The 14834-nt window shown below is 48.3% G+C and overlaps 2 protein-coding genes across 4 annotated transcripts; one reads left to right on the plus strand and one right to left on the minus strand.

The window, feature by feature from the left end:
- Positions 1-104: 104 nt before the first annotated feature.
- Positions 105-1205, minus strand: LOC114849119 (D-aminoacyl-tRNA deacylase 2-like). The gene is made up of 3 exons (XM_029140214.3): positions 942-1205; positions 580-649; positions 105-464 (listed from the first exon to the last, which is right to left on the minus strand). Exons 1-3 carry the CDS (start codon positions 1050-1052, stop codon positions 136-138), a joined length of 510 nt encoding a protein of 169 aa, XP_028996047.1. The 5' UTR covers positions 1053-1205; the 3' UTR covers positions 105-135.
- Positions 1206-1399: 194 nt separating this feature from the next.
- Positions 1400-4318, plus strand: nubpl (nucleotide binding protein-like). 3 transcript variants are annotated; one of them, XM_029140210.3, is made up of 11 exons: positions 1400-1615; positions 2129-2273; positions 2366-2400; positions 2502-2592; positions 2741-2780; positions 2886-2976; positions 3043-3136; positions 3252-3337; positions 3471-3591; positions 3726-3808; positions 3896-4318. In XM_029140210.3, the coding sequence occupies exons 1-11, from the start codon at positions 1487-1489 to the stop codon at positions 3956-3958; spliced, it is 978 nt and encodes a 325-aa protein (XP_028996043.1). In that variant the 5' UTR covers positions 1400-1486; the 3' UTR covers positions 3959-4318. The 3 variants fall into 3 exon arrangements, with proteins under 3 accessions (XP_028996043.1, XP_028996044.1, XP_028996045.1); XM_029140211.2 differs by having other exon boundaries at positions 1479-1615; positions 2109-2273; XM_029140212.3 differs by lacking the exons at positions 1400-1615; positions 2129-2273; positions 2366-2400 and having other exon boundaries at positions 2546-2648.
- Positions 4319-14834: the final 10516 nt, after the last annotated feature.

Here is a 14834-nt window from a genome sequence, read left to right on the forward strand (position 1 = left end):
GATCAATGTAATCAAACAAATCAACGTCGATAGACAGGACAGTGACCAGTGACAAACATTTAGATATCAAGCCATAAAGACCATTTCTCCATAAAAGGCACATGTGACTCAACCCATGCTTTATTTTGCTCCACCTCAGAACTCCATCAGATGTGTGTATGGTCCGTTTGTGTCCAGCTTCAGCACTTGTCTGTTTCCATACGTCCCGTGTTTCACTGTCACTTCAGCTCTGCCCACAGATGCAGCGGCCGCCATCACTTCCCTCTCGCACAGGGAAATGAAGGCGCTGTAGAGCCGCAGCCCGTCCTCTTTGCCGGTGTTGTTGTGGTACTGCATCCCTCGGCCTTTGGCCCTTCCACCCAGCGTGGCCTGAGGCACGATCAGCAGGCTGCCGGGAAGCTCCAACACCGAAACCAGCTTCCCTGAGTCGGACTCGCACAGGCGCAGGTTCAGCAGGCTGGAGACTGGACGTGGGCGCGGAGAACACAGTATTCACACATCGGGTTTAGTGATTTACATTAAGTGCAGAGCAGGTTGGAATTGTATTGCCTACATCGAAGGTTACAACTGGTTTCTGACCCATCTTTGGCAGGAGGTCTTCTGTTGCTCCTTTGAAAAAGCACACGTAGATCACCATTCCTCTGTCAATCTGAGAGCAGGAAAAGTGATGTCCAGTAAAATTCAAAAATTATTAAACCCTTAAATGTCCAGTTAATCATTTTATTTAATTGATTTATGTTTGTCTCTTGTTTTACACTGTAGCACTGTGCATTATCTTATACTGCCTATTTCGATGATATTCCTGGAACCTCATATTGGGAATGGTTCCATGAATGCAGCACTGATCTAATGTAATAATATGTCAAGATTAAACCTGGCTGTGTCATTGTAGTGGGTATTTGATTCACTATATAGCGACGACCTTTGCCTTGCTCTCTCACCTGGACGAACTCAGCCTCTGACTGCTCATCAGCGGGCTTCACCTGCAGTCTGGCCTGCAGACACTGCTGCAGCACCGTCCGAGCTGCGGGAAAACCGCCTTTCTCTGTCATCACTGCGTCTGATTAGAACCGGAGGCGCGGAACAGAGAAAGACCACGTTTAACGTAACAAACCGCAAAACAAATGAAAGAATGTTCAATGAAGGAGACCCTTCAAACACATGCGACACATTTCCGTATTAACGTCACTTGAAGTTTCTCGGGGGAGCTCAACTCTGCGTCTGGTTTTTGCAGTATTTTGTTTTACCTCCGTCTTTCTACAATTTAAATATTTAGAACTAGAAATTATTAACAATCCACAAGTTACACATACAAGAAATAGATGTATATAAAACACAAGGTCAATGGAATAATTCTATAGTGATATATATCTTATAAATATACAAAGCAATTATTTTAACACCAATATAGAAAACTCTCCTGCGTATCCTGCGCAATCTTGACGTGCACTAATGTTTCGACGTGAGGCGTCTTAGCAGCTTAAACATGGCTCAGCTAACTTACAGTAGACTGTCACACTTACTCAGATCATCCGTTGATAAAACATCCGTTTTACGGACAAGGACAGAGACGAAAAACGGGCCTGCGTGTTCTGTGCAGTTCATACGCTGCCAGGTAAGGTTTACGTTTAGCTCAGAGTCAGGCTAGCTAGCATTCTCATGCTAGAGCTAAGTTAAACAACAGCAAACAAAAATAGGGCTTTCAAAATAAAAGCGCTCTGTCTAAAACAGTTGTTTTAAAAAGGAAAATTATAGTAAGAACAGAGCCGACGCTGAGCGCTGCTTAAGCTTTGTGCAGCATTCGGTAGGCTTTAGCAAAGTAACGTAAGTTGTAGCCACGTTTAGTTTTCTTTTACTCTGAAGGTAATAATTGGGTACGTTTACACCGGAAATGTGTTTGTTGTAACACAATGCGTTGACAGCTGTTAACACGCTGTACACTGAACTAACAGTTGGTTATTATGTTATTATCATCATTATTATCATCAACTATTGTTTGCTTTAGTCTCAGTTTTATATATACTGATTCTGTGCATGTACCTGTAGTAGCCCCTAGAAAGCAACAGTGGTACTGATTATTGAATGTTTTTATTTTTATTGGGTATGAGGCATTTGTGTTGTCCTTCAGAGGTCCGTGGACACGAAGGTGCTGCAGGAGAGACAGAAGCAGCAGATGACCAAGGGTCTTCCCAGACAGAAGCCCATCGCAGGCATCAAGCAGGTCATTGTTGTGGCTTCTGGGAAAGGCGGCGTCGGCAAGTCCACCACTGCAGGTGCAGAACTCGAGGAGGATCGCTGTAATAATAGCCAATAGCTTGTGTTTCAAGCCTTTAGGAGTTTAATAACTGCTTTTCTGTGTCTACAGTGAATTTGGCTCTGGGGTTAACGGCCAATGACCCGGTAGGCAGCGTCCCGTCTCATTGTCAAACCCACTCGTCCTCTGTTTTACAGTTTACAGTTTACAGTCACACGACATTTTGCTCTGGTTCTGTCTTTCTCAGTCCAAGTCTGTCGGTATGTTGGACGCTGATGTTTATGGGCCGTCTATTCCCAAGCTGATGAACCTGAAAGGAAACCCAGAGCTCACTGACAGTACGACACGTAACTCACAACTTCCCAAGAACTTTGCATGAGTGTTCATGGTTCAGGTGCTTTTCTGTGGTTGTAGATGAAACCATAAATTCTGTTCAGGTGTGTCTTTAATTAACATTGTTGCTGCACCGTTTCATTCTTCTTTCAGACAATCTGATGATTCCACTCACCAACTATGGGATTCCCTGGTGTGTTTAGAACAGTAAATAATAATAATAATAACAATAAAAAAGCACGTGATGAGAGTCTCTCTCCAACTCTTCTTCTTTTTTTATATTTCTTTTGTTTCTCAGCATGTCTATGGGTTTCCTGGTGGACGATGTTGCACCTATAGTATGGAGGGGGTTGATGGTGATGTCAGCTATTGAGAAACTGCTCAGACAGGTAACAACCTTCATCATCTAATGCTTACACAGTTTAAATACTAAGGGAGTGTTTTTACGTTTGTAGGTGGACTGGGGCTCGCTGGACTACCTGGTGGTCGACATGCCTCCAGGGACGGGAGATGTCCAGCTGTCAATCACCCAGAACATCCCCATAGCAGGTAACATTCACTGTATATTTCAGATTGTTGTGATTAGCTGTTTAACATAATACAGTTTGTGGTCACAAGCAGAAGAGCCTAAATCATGCGTCCATGTTTGTCTTTTGTCCTGGAGGAGCTGTAATCGTGTCGACGCCACAGGACATCGCTCTGATGGACGCACGCAGAGGAGCCGAGATGTTTAAGAAAGTCAACGTGCCGGTAAAGTGTCTGTGTGTGCGTGTGTGTGCGTGTGGAGGGAAAAAAACATCTCGTGATGTTCCTGACATCCACAAGATGTCAAAGACATCACCACAGTGCTACAGTTGTAAAAATGTGCCTCTTGTGTCTGTAGGTTCTTGGTCTGGTGCAGAACATGAGTGTCTTTCAATGTCCCAACTGCAACCATCAGACTCATATCTTTGGCTCTGATGGTGCTCGGCAGCTCGCAGAGACACTGGGAGTGAAATTATTAGGTAGGAGCCGCCATTGAACGCATCAGGACAGTCCCTAAGTCTAAAATCCAGCAGACTCACAGGATGTGAAATGTGCTGTTCAACATTACTGCTTTGTGCTTTGTGTTTACTCCTCCTTCAACCTCTCCGTCCAGGTGATGTTCCTCTGCATCTGAACATCAGAGAGACGTCAGACAGAGGAAAACCTGTGGTTGTCTCGTCTCCTGACAGCCCTGAGGTCCCGTCATGTTCTGCTCTATTTACTTTTGTTTTATCGCGTTCTGCCCTGTTCCTTCATTTGAGGCGTGTGTTGTTCTCTCTCCAGGCCGAGGCCTACAGGAAGGTGGCGTCTGCTGTGGTGCAGAGACTAAAGGAAGTCAGGCCTTGATTTCACAGCTCCGACGAATGATTGACTCACAGGCTCCTCACTGAATGTAAATAAACATTTACAAATGAGAAACACAAACTTATTACTGTCGCTGCAAAACAACAGTATTACTGCAGAAATGTCATTGATGATAGTTATTAAAAAACTGAACTAAACTGTTTTACTTTCTGATTGTTTTAATTTTGAAACAAACTTTATTTATTACCTGAAGTGTAACATAAAATCAATCTTCTGTTTGTGATTATTCAAATAAAGAGAGACATGTAGAAATACAGAAAAGTTTGAATTGAATTCTTCTGTTTGTTGTTTAAATGAATCATGAAAGAATAAATAATGGGTTTGTATGTGGCCCAAAGTTGATGGCATTTTTCTAGTTTTTATTTCCTGTACTTTTATTTTATTTCGTTACTTGAATGTACACATGAACAATGTACTGGTGCAGCAGCAGTAGTGATGCTTGTTTAAATGATGGTTCAGAGCATGATGCGTTTTCAATCACAAACAGCAGGGGGCGTCTGTTGACCATGAACTGAAGGAAGGGGTTCTGGTTGTTGTGCTTTTTAGCAAGACTACAACCCATGACATGACCAGTTCTGGCTTCTGTTTTGGGCGCTGTATTAAACATGCTATTTAATCTAGAAGAGGATGAACCTTGTTTCTAAACAGCAGGAATTCTGTGTAATGTTCGTAGTCACACATCCACATACAGTTGTACTAATCGAAGCTGAATGTTACCACTAATACATCTCTTCTGTGTTTCGGAGTCACATGACTGTTTCCGAGACCGCTCAGAATGTTTGGGTCACAACGGGTGTTTTTTCACACGCTCACGCACCAGAAACTGTGGAGCACAGCTGTGAAATGTCTCGCTGTGTAGGAAGAGAATAACAGAACAGCATCCCGGGAGGGAGGGAGTCTGGAAAGGTGACAGGAATGAGCGCATCTGGGAAGATCTCACTTTCAGGCCTGTGTGTGTGAGTCAGCCCACACTTCCTCCTGGCTGGAGGTGCTGCTGGCAGTTTGCCTGGAGGGGAGATGGCCGAGCAGACACACGCGGCCGCTTCCCACTCGTACCCGTCTGATGCCCTGAGGAACACAAGTAAAATACAGCCGAGCACGTGGCCGAGGAGCAGGACCAGACGAGAGGAGGACAGAGGAGACACATCTGCTGGAACCACTGAAGCTGTGGAACGACGTAGCTGAGCTGTCATCATCATACGTCACTCAAATGTGACGTGTAGTTTTCTGGATCTGGCACAAAGCTGAAAACATCGGGATGCTGTTACTCTGCTCAGTCACAAGTTGGGATGTTTCTATCCTCAAAGCGCAGCGAGAACAACATCCATGAACACACAGGCACCAGGAGCAGCCAGTGCCTGAGTCTGGCGCCGTACACCGCTTGGAAATACTCCAGTCAAGCACCAGTTCTCTGGTAGCAGAGTTGACAGTTGGACCTTTCATGATACAGGAAGTAGTAGATTGTGCACATTCATCTTTTTACAGTAAGTCTCTCCCCCACACACAGTGACACAGCGTAACTGAAAGCAGCTGCTTCTGTTTATCTGGCCACAAGTGATGCAGCTGCGTCGTCGAGGCAACAAGGGGTGTGTGCGTGTGTGCGTGTGTGTGTGTGTGTGTGTGTGTGTGTGTGTGTGTGTGTGTGTGTGTGTGTGTGTGTGTGTGTGTGTGTGTGTAGGACCTCATTAAGGCAGCACCCCCAACATACTCACCCAGTCGCTGTCCTTCCTCTGGGAGGTGAATGCTCCTCCTCCTCCTCCTCCTCCTCCTCTCGTCCTCTCTACTCCTTTCATTATTTGTTTTCTGGTTTGTTCTGAGTGACTTCACTGCTTCTTCTTTTTCTCACTGCTTCCTTTTCTTTCTTCCTTTCTTCAGTGACCTTACGACCAAGAGGCCTAATTGCTGAAGCTGCACATTGATTGATCCCATATTCAGGGATGGAAATTGGACAGAACCCCTCCCCATTCTATTTCCCATGATGCATTTTGCTCAGATGAACAAAGATGGAGTGCAACCACCCTCTTCACTTCTGCTGTCAAAAGACAGATCGTCCCTTTGTGTTGATGAAGGTCTTTGTGTGTGATGCAGCCGTCGATGCATGGAATGGATTGTGTGTGTGTGTGTGTGTGTGTGTGTGTGTGTGTGTGTGTGTGTGTGTGTGTGTGTGTGTGTGTGTGTGTGCGTGCGTGTGCGTGTGTGTGTGTGTGTGTGTGTGTGTGTGTGTGTGTGTGTGTGTGTGTGTGTGTGCGTGTGTGTGTGCGTGTGTGTGTGTGTGTGTGTGTGTGGGTGTGCTCGTCTGAGGGTTAATAAGCTCTGTGGTTCACCTGAGTCCCTCCAGCCTCGGGCCACACCACCAGACGTGTGTTGGTTTGTGTGTGCACCTGAATAATTTATAGGAAAGTCTCAGTTTTATCTCTCTCCTCGTAATTGTACTTTCTCTGCATTATTACCGCGACAGCTCAGATGAATAAATCGGCGCAGGGACGATGTCGGCGTGAAACGCGAGTGTGTGCTGAAATGCAGGTGCCTCGACAAAACTGTGTGCGACCATGCAGACGGTGCAGAAAATCACAGGGCTGGTTAATGTGTAACGTTACAGGGAAGACTGTCCATTAAGATGCTAATGTGCCATGAAAGCCAGGTGAAAGATGTGATGTTGTGTAGAATGGGATGTGTGGATCAGCTGCTTGAGGCCCCTGTGCCGTAAACAGGACGTGCTGGGTTTGACCCCCTCCATCAGGTGGAGGCACCGGTTGGACAGACAGTCATTCAGCAACAGTGTGACCCGAGGTGACCCTCAGGCTTCAGGAGGCCTGCCTGGCTCTCACCGGACACGACCCGCTTCAGGAGGCCTGCCTGGCTCTCACCGGACACGACCCGCTTCAGGAGGCCTGCCTGGCTCTCACCGGACACGACCCGCTTCAGGAGGCCTGCCTGGCTCTCACCGGACACGACCCGTTTCAGGAGGCCTGCCTGGCTCTCACCGGACACGACCCGTTTCAGGAGGCCTGCCTGGCTCTCACCGGACACGACCCGTTTCAGGAGGCCTGCCTGGCTCTCACCGGACACGACCCGCTTCAGGAGGCCTGCCTGGCTCTCACCGGACACGACCCGTTTCAGGAGGCCTGCCTGGCTCTCACCGGACACGACCCGTTTCAGGAGGCCTGCCAGGCTCCATGCCGCTTGCTCTCACCGGACACGACGCCTCGCGGCGCAGTGAGTCTGCAGCGAAAACAGCGAAGGTGCATTTGTATGTGCGTCAGCGAGCGGAGACGACGACGCTGCCGGTCTGTGTGTGTCGGAGATGAAAGGGATGCAGATTGGCCTCAGGCGTCAATTAAAAACAGGCCCAGGTTGCTATGGCAACACAGGTGAGCTGAAGGGCTCCAGGAGGATTTGAGGCTGTGGAGTCGTCCAGCGGGTTTAAACGTGGTTAAAACCGGAGTCCGTTTCTCCGGTCGTTTCATCACAACAGCAACACTTCTCCTTCAGCCTCACTGCTGAAGCTGATGTAAGTGTGACGTAAACGCGCTCCGTCTGTTCATCAGCATCCGTTGAGCTGCGTCAGGTCCTATTTCACCCTCTCCTTCCTTCTGCTCCTTGTTGAATCTTCTCGTTCATGACCTGAAGCTGTTTCTCAGTGTTTCGATGTCGCTGCTCGTGTGTGTTTGTCCCAGAAAGTTGCCGTTTTTATTTTTATGCTTCTGCTTTCACTTCCTGCAGGAACTGCTGTTCTTTCTTCACACTTGTTGAATTTAAAATGACTGTTTTATGGTAAGTCACCAAAAGCCGGAGCAGTTCGCTGGAGCTAAAAGCAGATCAAGTAAAAGAGGAAGAGCTCTGATTGTCAGACTGAGCCTGTAGCTGTGGCGTCTGTTGGTTCATGCTGCGAAGGAGCTCAGTCTTTACAGGAAGAAGGAGGTGATTCACTCCCAGCTTTTGTTTCGATTGCGAGGCCGTTTCCTTCTCTGGGCACAAACTGGCTTGTTTACACCTTTTCCCCGTGAGGCGCCGGAATCCAATCCTCCGGTTCTGAGTCGTTGTGAACGGGGTGTGAGCTCCTCAGGTCCAGGACGGTCCAGACGTGTGTACGGGTTCTGAGTCCTGTCACGGGCGCCAGGTTTCACACATTCAGTCCCATCAATCATCTGTGCACAGAGATGAGGAGGATGGACCCACAGTCTCCTCCTGTGTCACATCTCCATCGTAAATGCCAACATTCACGTTTTTTGACATCTGCTGAACAACGGTTCAAACCTTTGGATTCATCCGACGCGCCTGCCTGGTTTCACCTTTAGCTTGTTTCTTCTGACTTTGGTTTGGCTCCTGGTCCACCTGCCTCTGTGCCAGATGTTCGTCATGTTTGTCACCTCCACAGTGTCGACAGCTGCCAATTGGATTTGGCACAAACGTGCTTAAAGGTCAGAAGTCAAAGGTCAAAGGTCGATGTGAGCAGTGTAACAGAGCAGTGTTTTTCTAAATATGGCACCAATATGAAATCAGTGAGGTCTGATTTTGGTGACCAGAGGTCAAAGGTCAAAGTCCCCAAGACCTGATGTTGCCTCTCAAATTATATTATTTCACTACATTCAACACGTTGTGCATACAGGTGCTGTGAGAGGTGATGACGCTGGTACCGTGTGGTCCTGGTTCTGATCCACTGGTCTGCTCCATCCTGTCACATGGCGGTGATGCCAGTTGCATCCTGTCATCCCTGTTTGTTTTTTTTGTTTTTTTTCATCGTCCCTCTTTGATGAAGAGGAACATCCAGGTTTATTTCTGACCCGTGTTTGCTGCTGTCAGTGACACCTCTTGGAGCCCAGTAAGCTACTGCTGAGCACATTTAATATTGGCTGGATGCATGAAAACAGCTGCTCCTCGCTCTCCTTCAGCGTCCTCTAAATGTCACCTCTCCTGGTGTCGCCTGCTCCGCCCTCCTGTCTCACCTCCTTCTCCCTCTGTCTGGCTCTCACCTCTTTTTTGGGCTGCTTGCTCACATCTGTACATCTTCACACAGTGTAGAGCCAAATTAGATGATGTGCTTCACTGTAGTCCTTCACTTTACAAATGAAGACTGTAAAAAGCTTTTAAAGGAAAACAGAGTTCAGTTTGTGCAGCAGAACGCTGGTATTCCTTCCCCCGTGTCTCTCCCACTGGTTTCCATGCAGCCTCCATGGAGCTCACATTGTTAAAGTAGAACTGTTCTTCCTTCACACACCCATAACTACATATTGTGCCAAAATATTTTTATTACAGTCCTCACACTTGGCTGTTAACAGCCTCCAGCCAGCTGCTCTCTGCTGCGGTGAACACCCCCTGTGGACGCTGGATAAACCCTGTGTGTGTGTGTGTGTGTGTGTGTGTGTGTGTGTGTGTGTGTGTGTGTGTGTGTGTGTGTGTGTGTGTGTGTGTGTGTGTGTGTGTGTGTGAGACATTCAAGTCATCACAGCCTGATTAAAAATAACCGCTTAGGTCACAGAACACTGGTGCGTTTACGTGTCTGTGTGCAGAGCAGTGTAACGGAACCGAGGCTGTGTTTCAGCAGCTTTATTAAAAATCCATGACACGCGGAGCCTGAGGATGCGTTGTAGAGACGCTGCTGCTTCCTCTCAGCTTTAACCTGATTATCGTCAGACTGTGGGGCGTATGTATGTAACGTTCATACTGTTCATACTGCGGCCCGTGCTGTTTTATGGCCTGTAGGTGTGTTTGTAGGAAGCCGGTCGCTCCCTCCATGAAGACATTCCTGATGCCTCCTCTCATTCCCACAGAGCGTCATGGTCCCAGCTCAGCTTCCTGCTCTGACCACGTGGCCTGAACGCCTCCCTCTGCCAGTTATTTATGATGTCTCACCTGCTCCTGCCACTTAAACCAACTAGATCAGAAATAGTGAATCTAATATGGAAAGAAACATTCAAAGGCAAAGCCTGAAATGACGAGATGCACATGGACGGATCGACCACCAGGGAGCGTCTTATTCTGGGTGTGGCAGCAGCTGTAGGTGACTGTCGATGGGCAGAAGAACAGGAAGTGATGGTGAGGAACAGACTGCGTAACAGACCGTTTACTTTGACTTAGTGTTTATTGCTGTGCTGCTCTGACGACAGACTGTACGGCACCTGGTGGAGGTGAACAGGGAGCTGTGGCAGCGCTGGACTTTGACACCGGAGCACAAGCGCCGCGTACAGGGAGCGGCTGCTGTATAACCTACAGTGCGTCTGAAGCTGCAGCCTCCACGCTCGCTCCGCTCCCAGCGTGGTGGCATCTTCCCAGCCTGCTTTGCATATGACTGCGGGGCGTCTGGATCAAAGGCAGGAGGTTGTGAGGCAGGCGGCAGCGACGCGCTGCGATGAAGGCCTGCGAGAGCTTTTACTGTACAACGTGCACACTGTGCATTTACAGCCTGTTGGCCTCCTGCTGTCACAGCGCTGCAGCAGAAGCAACCTTCTCCCAGTCAAACATCACTAAACAAACAGTCTGTGTGCTCAGACTGGAAAACAACGATGCACCCTGAGAGGAATTATTATGAGCTCGACCAAGTCACTTCCATCTGTCTTCCCACTTACATTTGGATGAGTTGATTGCTTTAGTTTAAAGGACAATTTTCATAGTTTAGGGCCACTTCATTCCCATTCTCACAGTTTAATTGCTCGTTAAGGCTGTAAACAGGATCATGAGGAAACGGGTTCTGTAGCGGCTGCGAATAATCAGCACTCTTGCACATTAAGCAGTTGTTTTGTTGACAACTTGCACCAGCTTCCGTCTGTGTCCTTGTTTGTGGGTTGATCCTTTCATGGTGACATTCATGCAGCAGCAGAACATCTGTGGATGTGGAACCTGCCCACGTGAGGACGAGGCCGCAGGGACCTGACGTTCTGACGCCGTGACCTCGAGTCTCTGCGTCCTGATGGATGCGTTGATGAAGACTCACAATCACTTGCATGAAACAGTTCTAGCTTCACCTTGTTATTTGTATCGAAGAAAAAGCTGGAGTTTACACAGATGTTCTCAAAGTTTGGTCATAAATTTTGGAGGCCAAAGCAGGAAAAAATAATATTTTGTTATTAGTCCTTTAAATCTGTTTCCTATTGTTATAATGTGTTTTCTACCACACACATCATTTACTGCATATGGACACAAACGTGATGCTGTGGGACGAGTGGCTGTGAAAGCTGCTGCACGGGCCCATTCACAGCCGTATTGTTGTAGAGGATGGAGATGTGTACTCACAGCTTCCTGCTGGGGCTCAGCATCACTGCCGTCCCAGCTGAGCACACACCCAGACACAATGGGCCGGCCTGGACCGCTCCTCCAGGCCTGGCACCATGATGAGGGATTACCGCTGCCTGGCTTCATTCAGAGCGTGACGGAGCACAGGCGGCGGCGGACAGAGACTTACAGCTTATGTGTTTTTTAAAGGACGAGTTAATGAAGCCATGTTTAAATCTCCCCTCAGAGGCCACGGAGCTGTAGCTTGTTTAAATATAAACCTGAGTACTACAAGCTGGTTCAACTACAGCCAAGAGGGAACCTACTACCAAACACAGAAACAGACACAACAGCTGTGAACGAGATCCCCGCAAAACGAGATAAGAGCGAGATTAAAAGCAGAGGAGGAAAACGTGCTGGAAAGGACCCGACGATCTGTCAGCAGCACAAATCAAATGCATGCGTGTAATGAACATTACATCATGACTGGAGGGGAAATCCTGGCTGAGAGGCAGCAGCGCTGGCGTGGCTGGAGCTGGAGGACAGGACGTCCTCGGCCGGTCTGATGCCTCTGTCACAGCTCTCGCCCCCGGCTTTACGTCCAGACAGACTTTAAGCAGATTTTCCAAGGAAAGAAATCGCTTTCATAAGCCCTTGAGTGTAACATCTGAAGGATGTGTGACGAGGGAGGAGCTGCGTCTGGTCACAGGGACGCTGGCTGCGCTGTAATGTTGGCATTTGTGTGTTTGGAGCAGGTGCTCATACAAAGAAGTCAAGACGGATTCTTGCTTCTCAGCAGTAGAGCTTCAACGTGGTAACATCCCAGTCATGTGCTGTCAGTTGTCATTTGTGTTGCATGTTCCGCACGCAGCACGCGTTTCCATCAGCGTGGGCTCCTAGCAACGGGTTGCAGCTCTGACTCTAAACAGCGGCGCCCCCCGCTGACCCTGCCTGCACCGCCGCACATCAGAGCAATCATGTCATTAGATGTGCTGATGACACCACAGCAGAGCCGCTCTTCACTGACGAGGATGAGTCGGAGACGGAGACGGAGACGGAGACGAGCCGCAAGGACAACAGCTTCGCTCAGAGTCAGCGAGGAAGAGGAGGCGCTGCTCCACTTCACAAGGACTCTTCACATCAGTGGAGGCAGCACTTCATCACGTACGCGTCTGCAGCTCCTGGAGTCCGCGGTGACAGTGTGTCTGAGGGCGACAGTTCAGTTTGGATGAAGAATCTATTAAAACCTGTCACTGCTGAAGTCCAGCTGCACCGCTGGTTCTAAGTCTCTATAGTAACACACAGCCTGGTCCTTTACGCGCTACTGTGTCTGCTTTCACGCGTGGTTTTATTCCCCTTGTTCTATTTTAACACGTGGTTATTTCTGTAGCTGCTGTCGTGTATTTATAGTCTTAACGGCTTTACTCGTTGTGTGTGCAGCTTCTGCTCCCACAGCAACAGCTGCATTCTGTTCCTCTAATACTCCTCCAGCTAATGAAGCCGGTGCCGCGGCTGAGGCCTGCCTTGCTCAGAGGAAGCGGCCGTCGTGCTGAGCTCGGCCGCGCTGCTCTTGAGTGGGAGGAAACTGAGGGATGTGGGCTCGTGCTGAGAGGTGTAGAAAGAAAAGCGCTCTGTCAGGATTCCAGCAGGCGCAGAGGTGTGAAATCTGCAGATTCCGTATGGAGGTGCTGATGGTGCAACGCCTGCAGCAGGGGTCGCCTTTGGCAGCTGCACGCAACCAAACCAAAGCTCCTCAGCAACGTCTGCCTGCGCACTACATTTCCCAGAATGCCCCTGAACTACAGAAGGCTTGTGTAAAATCCATTTAGTTCCCAAGTGTCCACATTAAAACTGATCCAGAACCGGATATAGCTTCATCTGGTCAAATCATTATGGGATTCAGCCTTTCTGATCTGAGGGTGAGGAGTCCTCGCGCCGTGTGGTTTGGACGTTACCTCTGGTTCATGGCCCCGTTTGTTGTGGACGGGTGCCTAATAAAGTGGCCAGTTTCTCCTGCTGGGAAGCACTTTGGACACAAACCTCTCCCAAACGCCTGCTGTTGTTGCTCTGTCTGCTTCAGTCTGTGCCCCGTGGAGCCGGCGTTTCCTCCTCCGTCCCTGTGGGATGGTTACATCACGCACCCACTGAAGCTAAAAGGAAAAGGAAATAATCCGTTTCCACTGAAGCAGCAAGATGCATCATAACATTTAATCCAAGCAGAGACAGAAGCAGAACGTCTCCCATAAACTGTATATGTTTGTTTGTTTACCTTCATCTCATGCAGATGATCAGCTTTTCAGCGACTTCACGAGGATTTTAGCGTATTTAACGTCATCACTTTTATTTTGCCCTGGGTTAATTTTAGATTTCGGGCCCATCCCCACTGACTGGAGCAGCTCTCGCGTCGTCGTCTATCTGAGCTCTGAGGCTCATTAACACAGCAGTGCACTCGAGGGAATGCACTGGAACCAGCCGCCCATATTGATCCCAACCCAGAGCAGGAAAAAACAAATGAGGGCTTTCTGCTGTGGGCTCCATCATCTCACCGCATCTGCAGGGCTGCTTTTTTAATCACACTCAATTTGACTGCGTCGTTGTTTTAGTTCACCTATTAAAAAAATCAAAGGTGAGCAGTTCACCAGCAATCAAGACTAAACAGATACTGAGGGGCTAATTGATTAGGGGGCAAATGGCTTCAGATGGTTTTATATGAAGAGCAGGAAACCGCCGCATCCAAGGTGCTTTATGGTGAGCAGAGGCACCGCATTCCATCCACCTGAACTAGAAAACATCTCTGTTTTCCTACACATTATATATAATTAAACAATTTCCACAGGAAAAAATAATCCCTTGCATAATTTCATCACAGAGCGAGAGAGAGAGAGATTTTAATTTGTATTTAGATGCGCTGGCAGCGTGCTTCATCTCACGTTCATGCCAATAAAGAGGATTATTGAAATGAATCAGAAAAGAGGCCGACGAGAGAGAAAGAAACAGTTTCTCTATATTTGTACAAACAGGATCAAAGAGACAGTCGCACAATGAGAGCGAAAGAGGAAAACACAAGAATGTGCAACACAAAACCTAATCTGTCCACCCCCACTGCTGCGAGTAATAAGGCGCAAAGGCTCCAACGTTCTGGCATCGTGAACATGCTGCCGAAGCTGGAACTCCATCGTCCAATGTCACCGCGTGACAGAGCTGATGATTCAGTCGGACAGGTTACCTCATAAGGTGGTTTGTGGTGATGTAATGACGTTATTTATTGTCAGCCGCAGAACGGCCCACGGCCCTGACGTGCAGGTGTAACATGTGATGCCTGTGGCTCAGCAGCACAAGTCTGTTTGCCAATGATTATGGGGGAGCACTAGCGTGTGAACAGCCTGATGAGGGAGGTGGTAGTGACACAGGTGTGTCCGACCCGGGGCCTTTTAAAGGTAGGAAGAGGCCAAGAGGAGACAGCGGGGCCCAAACACAGTGTTGGCCCCTGGTGAGTTGCGTTCAGGGACCTGTGTCGCTAACATTATTGTTGTGCAATAGTGTGTTTGTTGTTTCACTTAAAGTTTGCGTGACTTCAGGTAAATATATTTGAAGTATGAATGTGTGTAGGGAGAGAGGCTGAGTGGCGGTGGTGGAGCGACAGGGGAGA

Source organism: Betta splendens, chromosome 22 (genome assembly GCF_900634795.4).
Source record: "Betta splendens chromosome 22, fBetSpl5.4, whole genome shotgun sequence".
Lineage (NCBI taxonomy): Eukaryota > Metazoa > Chordata > Actinopteri > Anabantiformes > Osphronemidae > Betta > Betta splendens.

Bases quoted from the DNA above. Each gene is read 5' to 3' on its own strand.
- nubpl (XM_029140210.3), top strand. From the start codon at position 1,487: ATGGCTCAGCTAACTTACAGTAGACTGTCACACTTACTCAGATCATCC. The intron at 2,593-2,740 runs GTACGACACGTA...TTCTTCTTTCAG, and splicing joins AAACCCAGAGCTCACTGACA to ACAATCTGATGATTCCACTC. The intron at 3,809-3,895 runs GTCCCGTCATGT...TTCTCTCTCCAG, and splicing joins CGTCTCCTGACAGCCCTGAG to GCCGAGGCCTACAGGAAGGT.
- LOC114849119 (XM_029140214.3), bottom strand. From the start codon at position 1,052: ATGACAGAGAAAGGCGGTTTTCCCGCAGCTCGGACGGTGCTGCAGCAG. The intron at 650-941 runs GTGAGAGAGCAA...TCCTGCTCTCAG, and splicing joins CAGAGGCTGAGTTCGTCCAG to ATTGACAGAGGAATGGTGAT. The intron at 465-579 runs GTCAGAAACCAG...GCCCACGTCCAG, and splicing joins AGACCTCCTGCCAAAGATGG to TCTCCAGCCTGCTGAACCTG.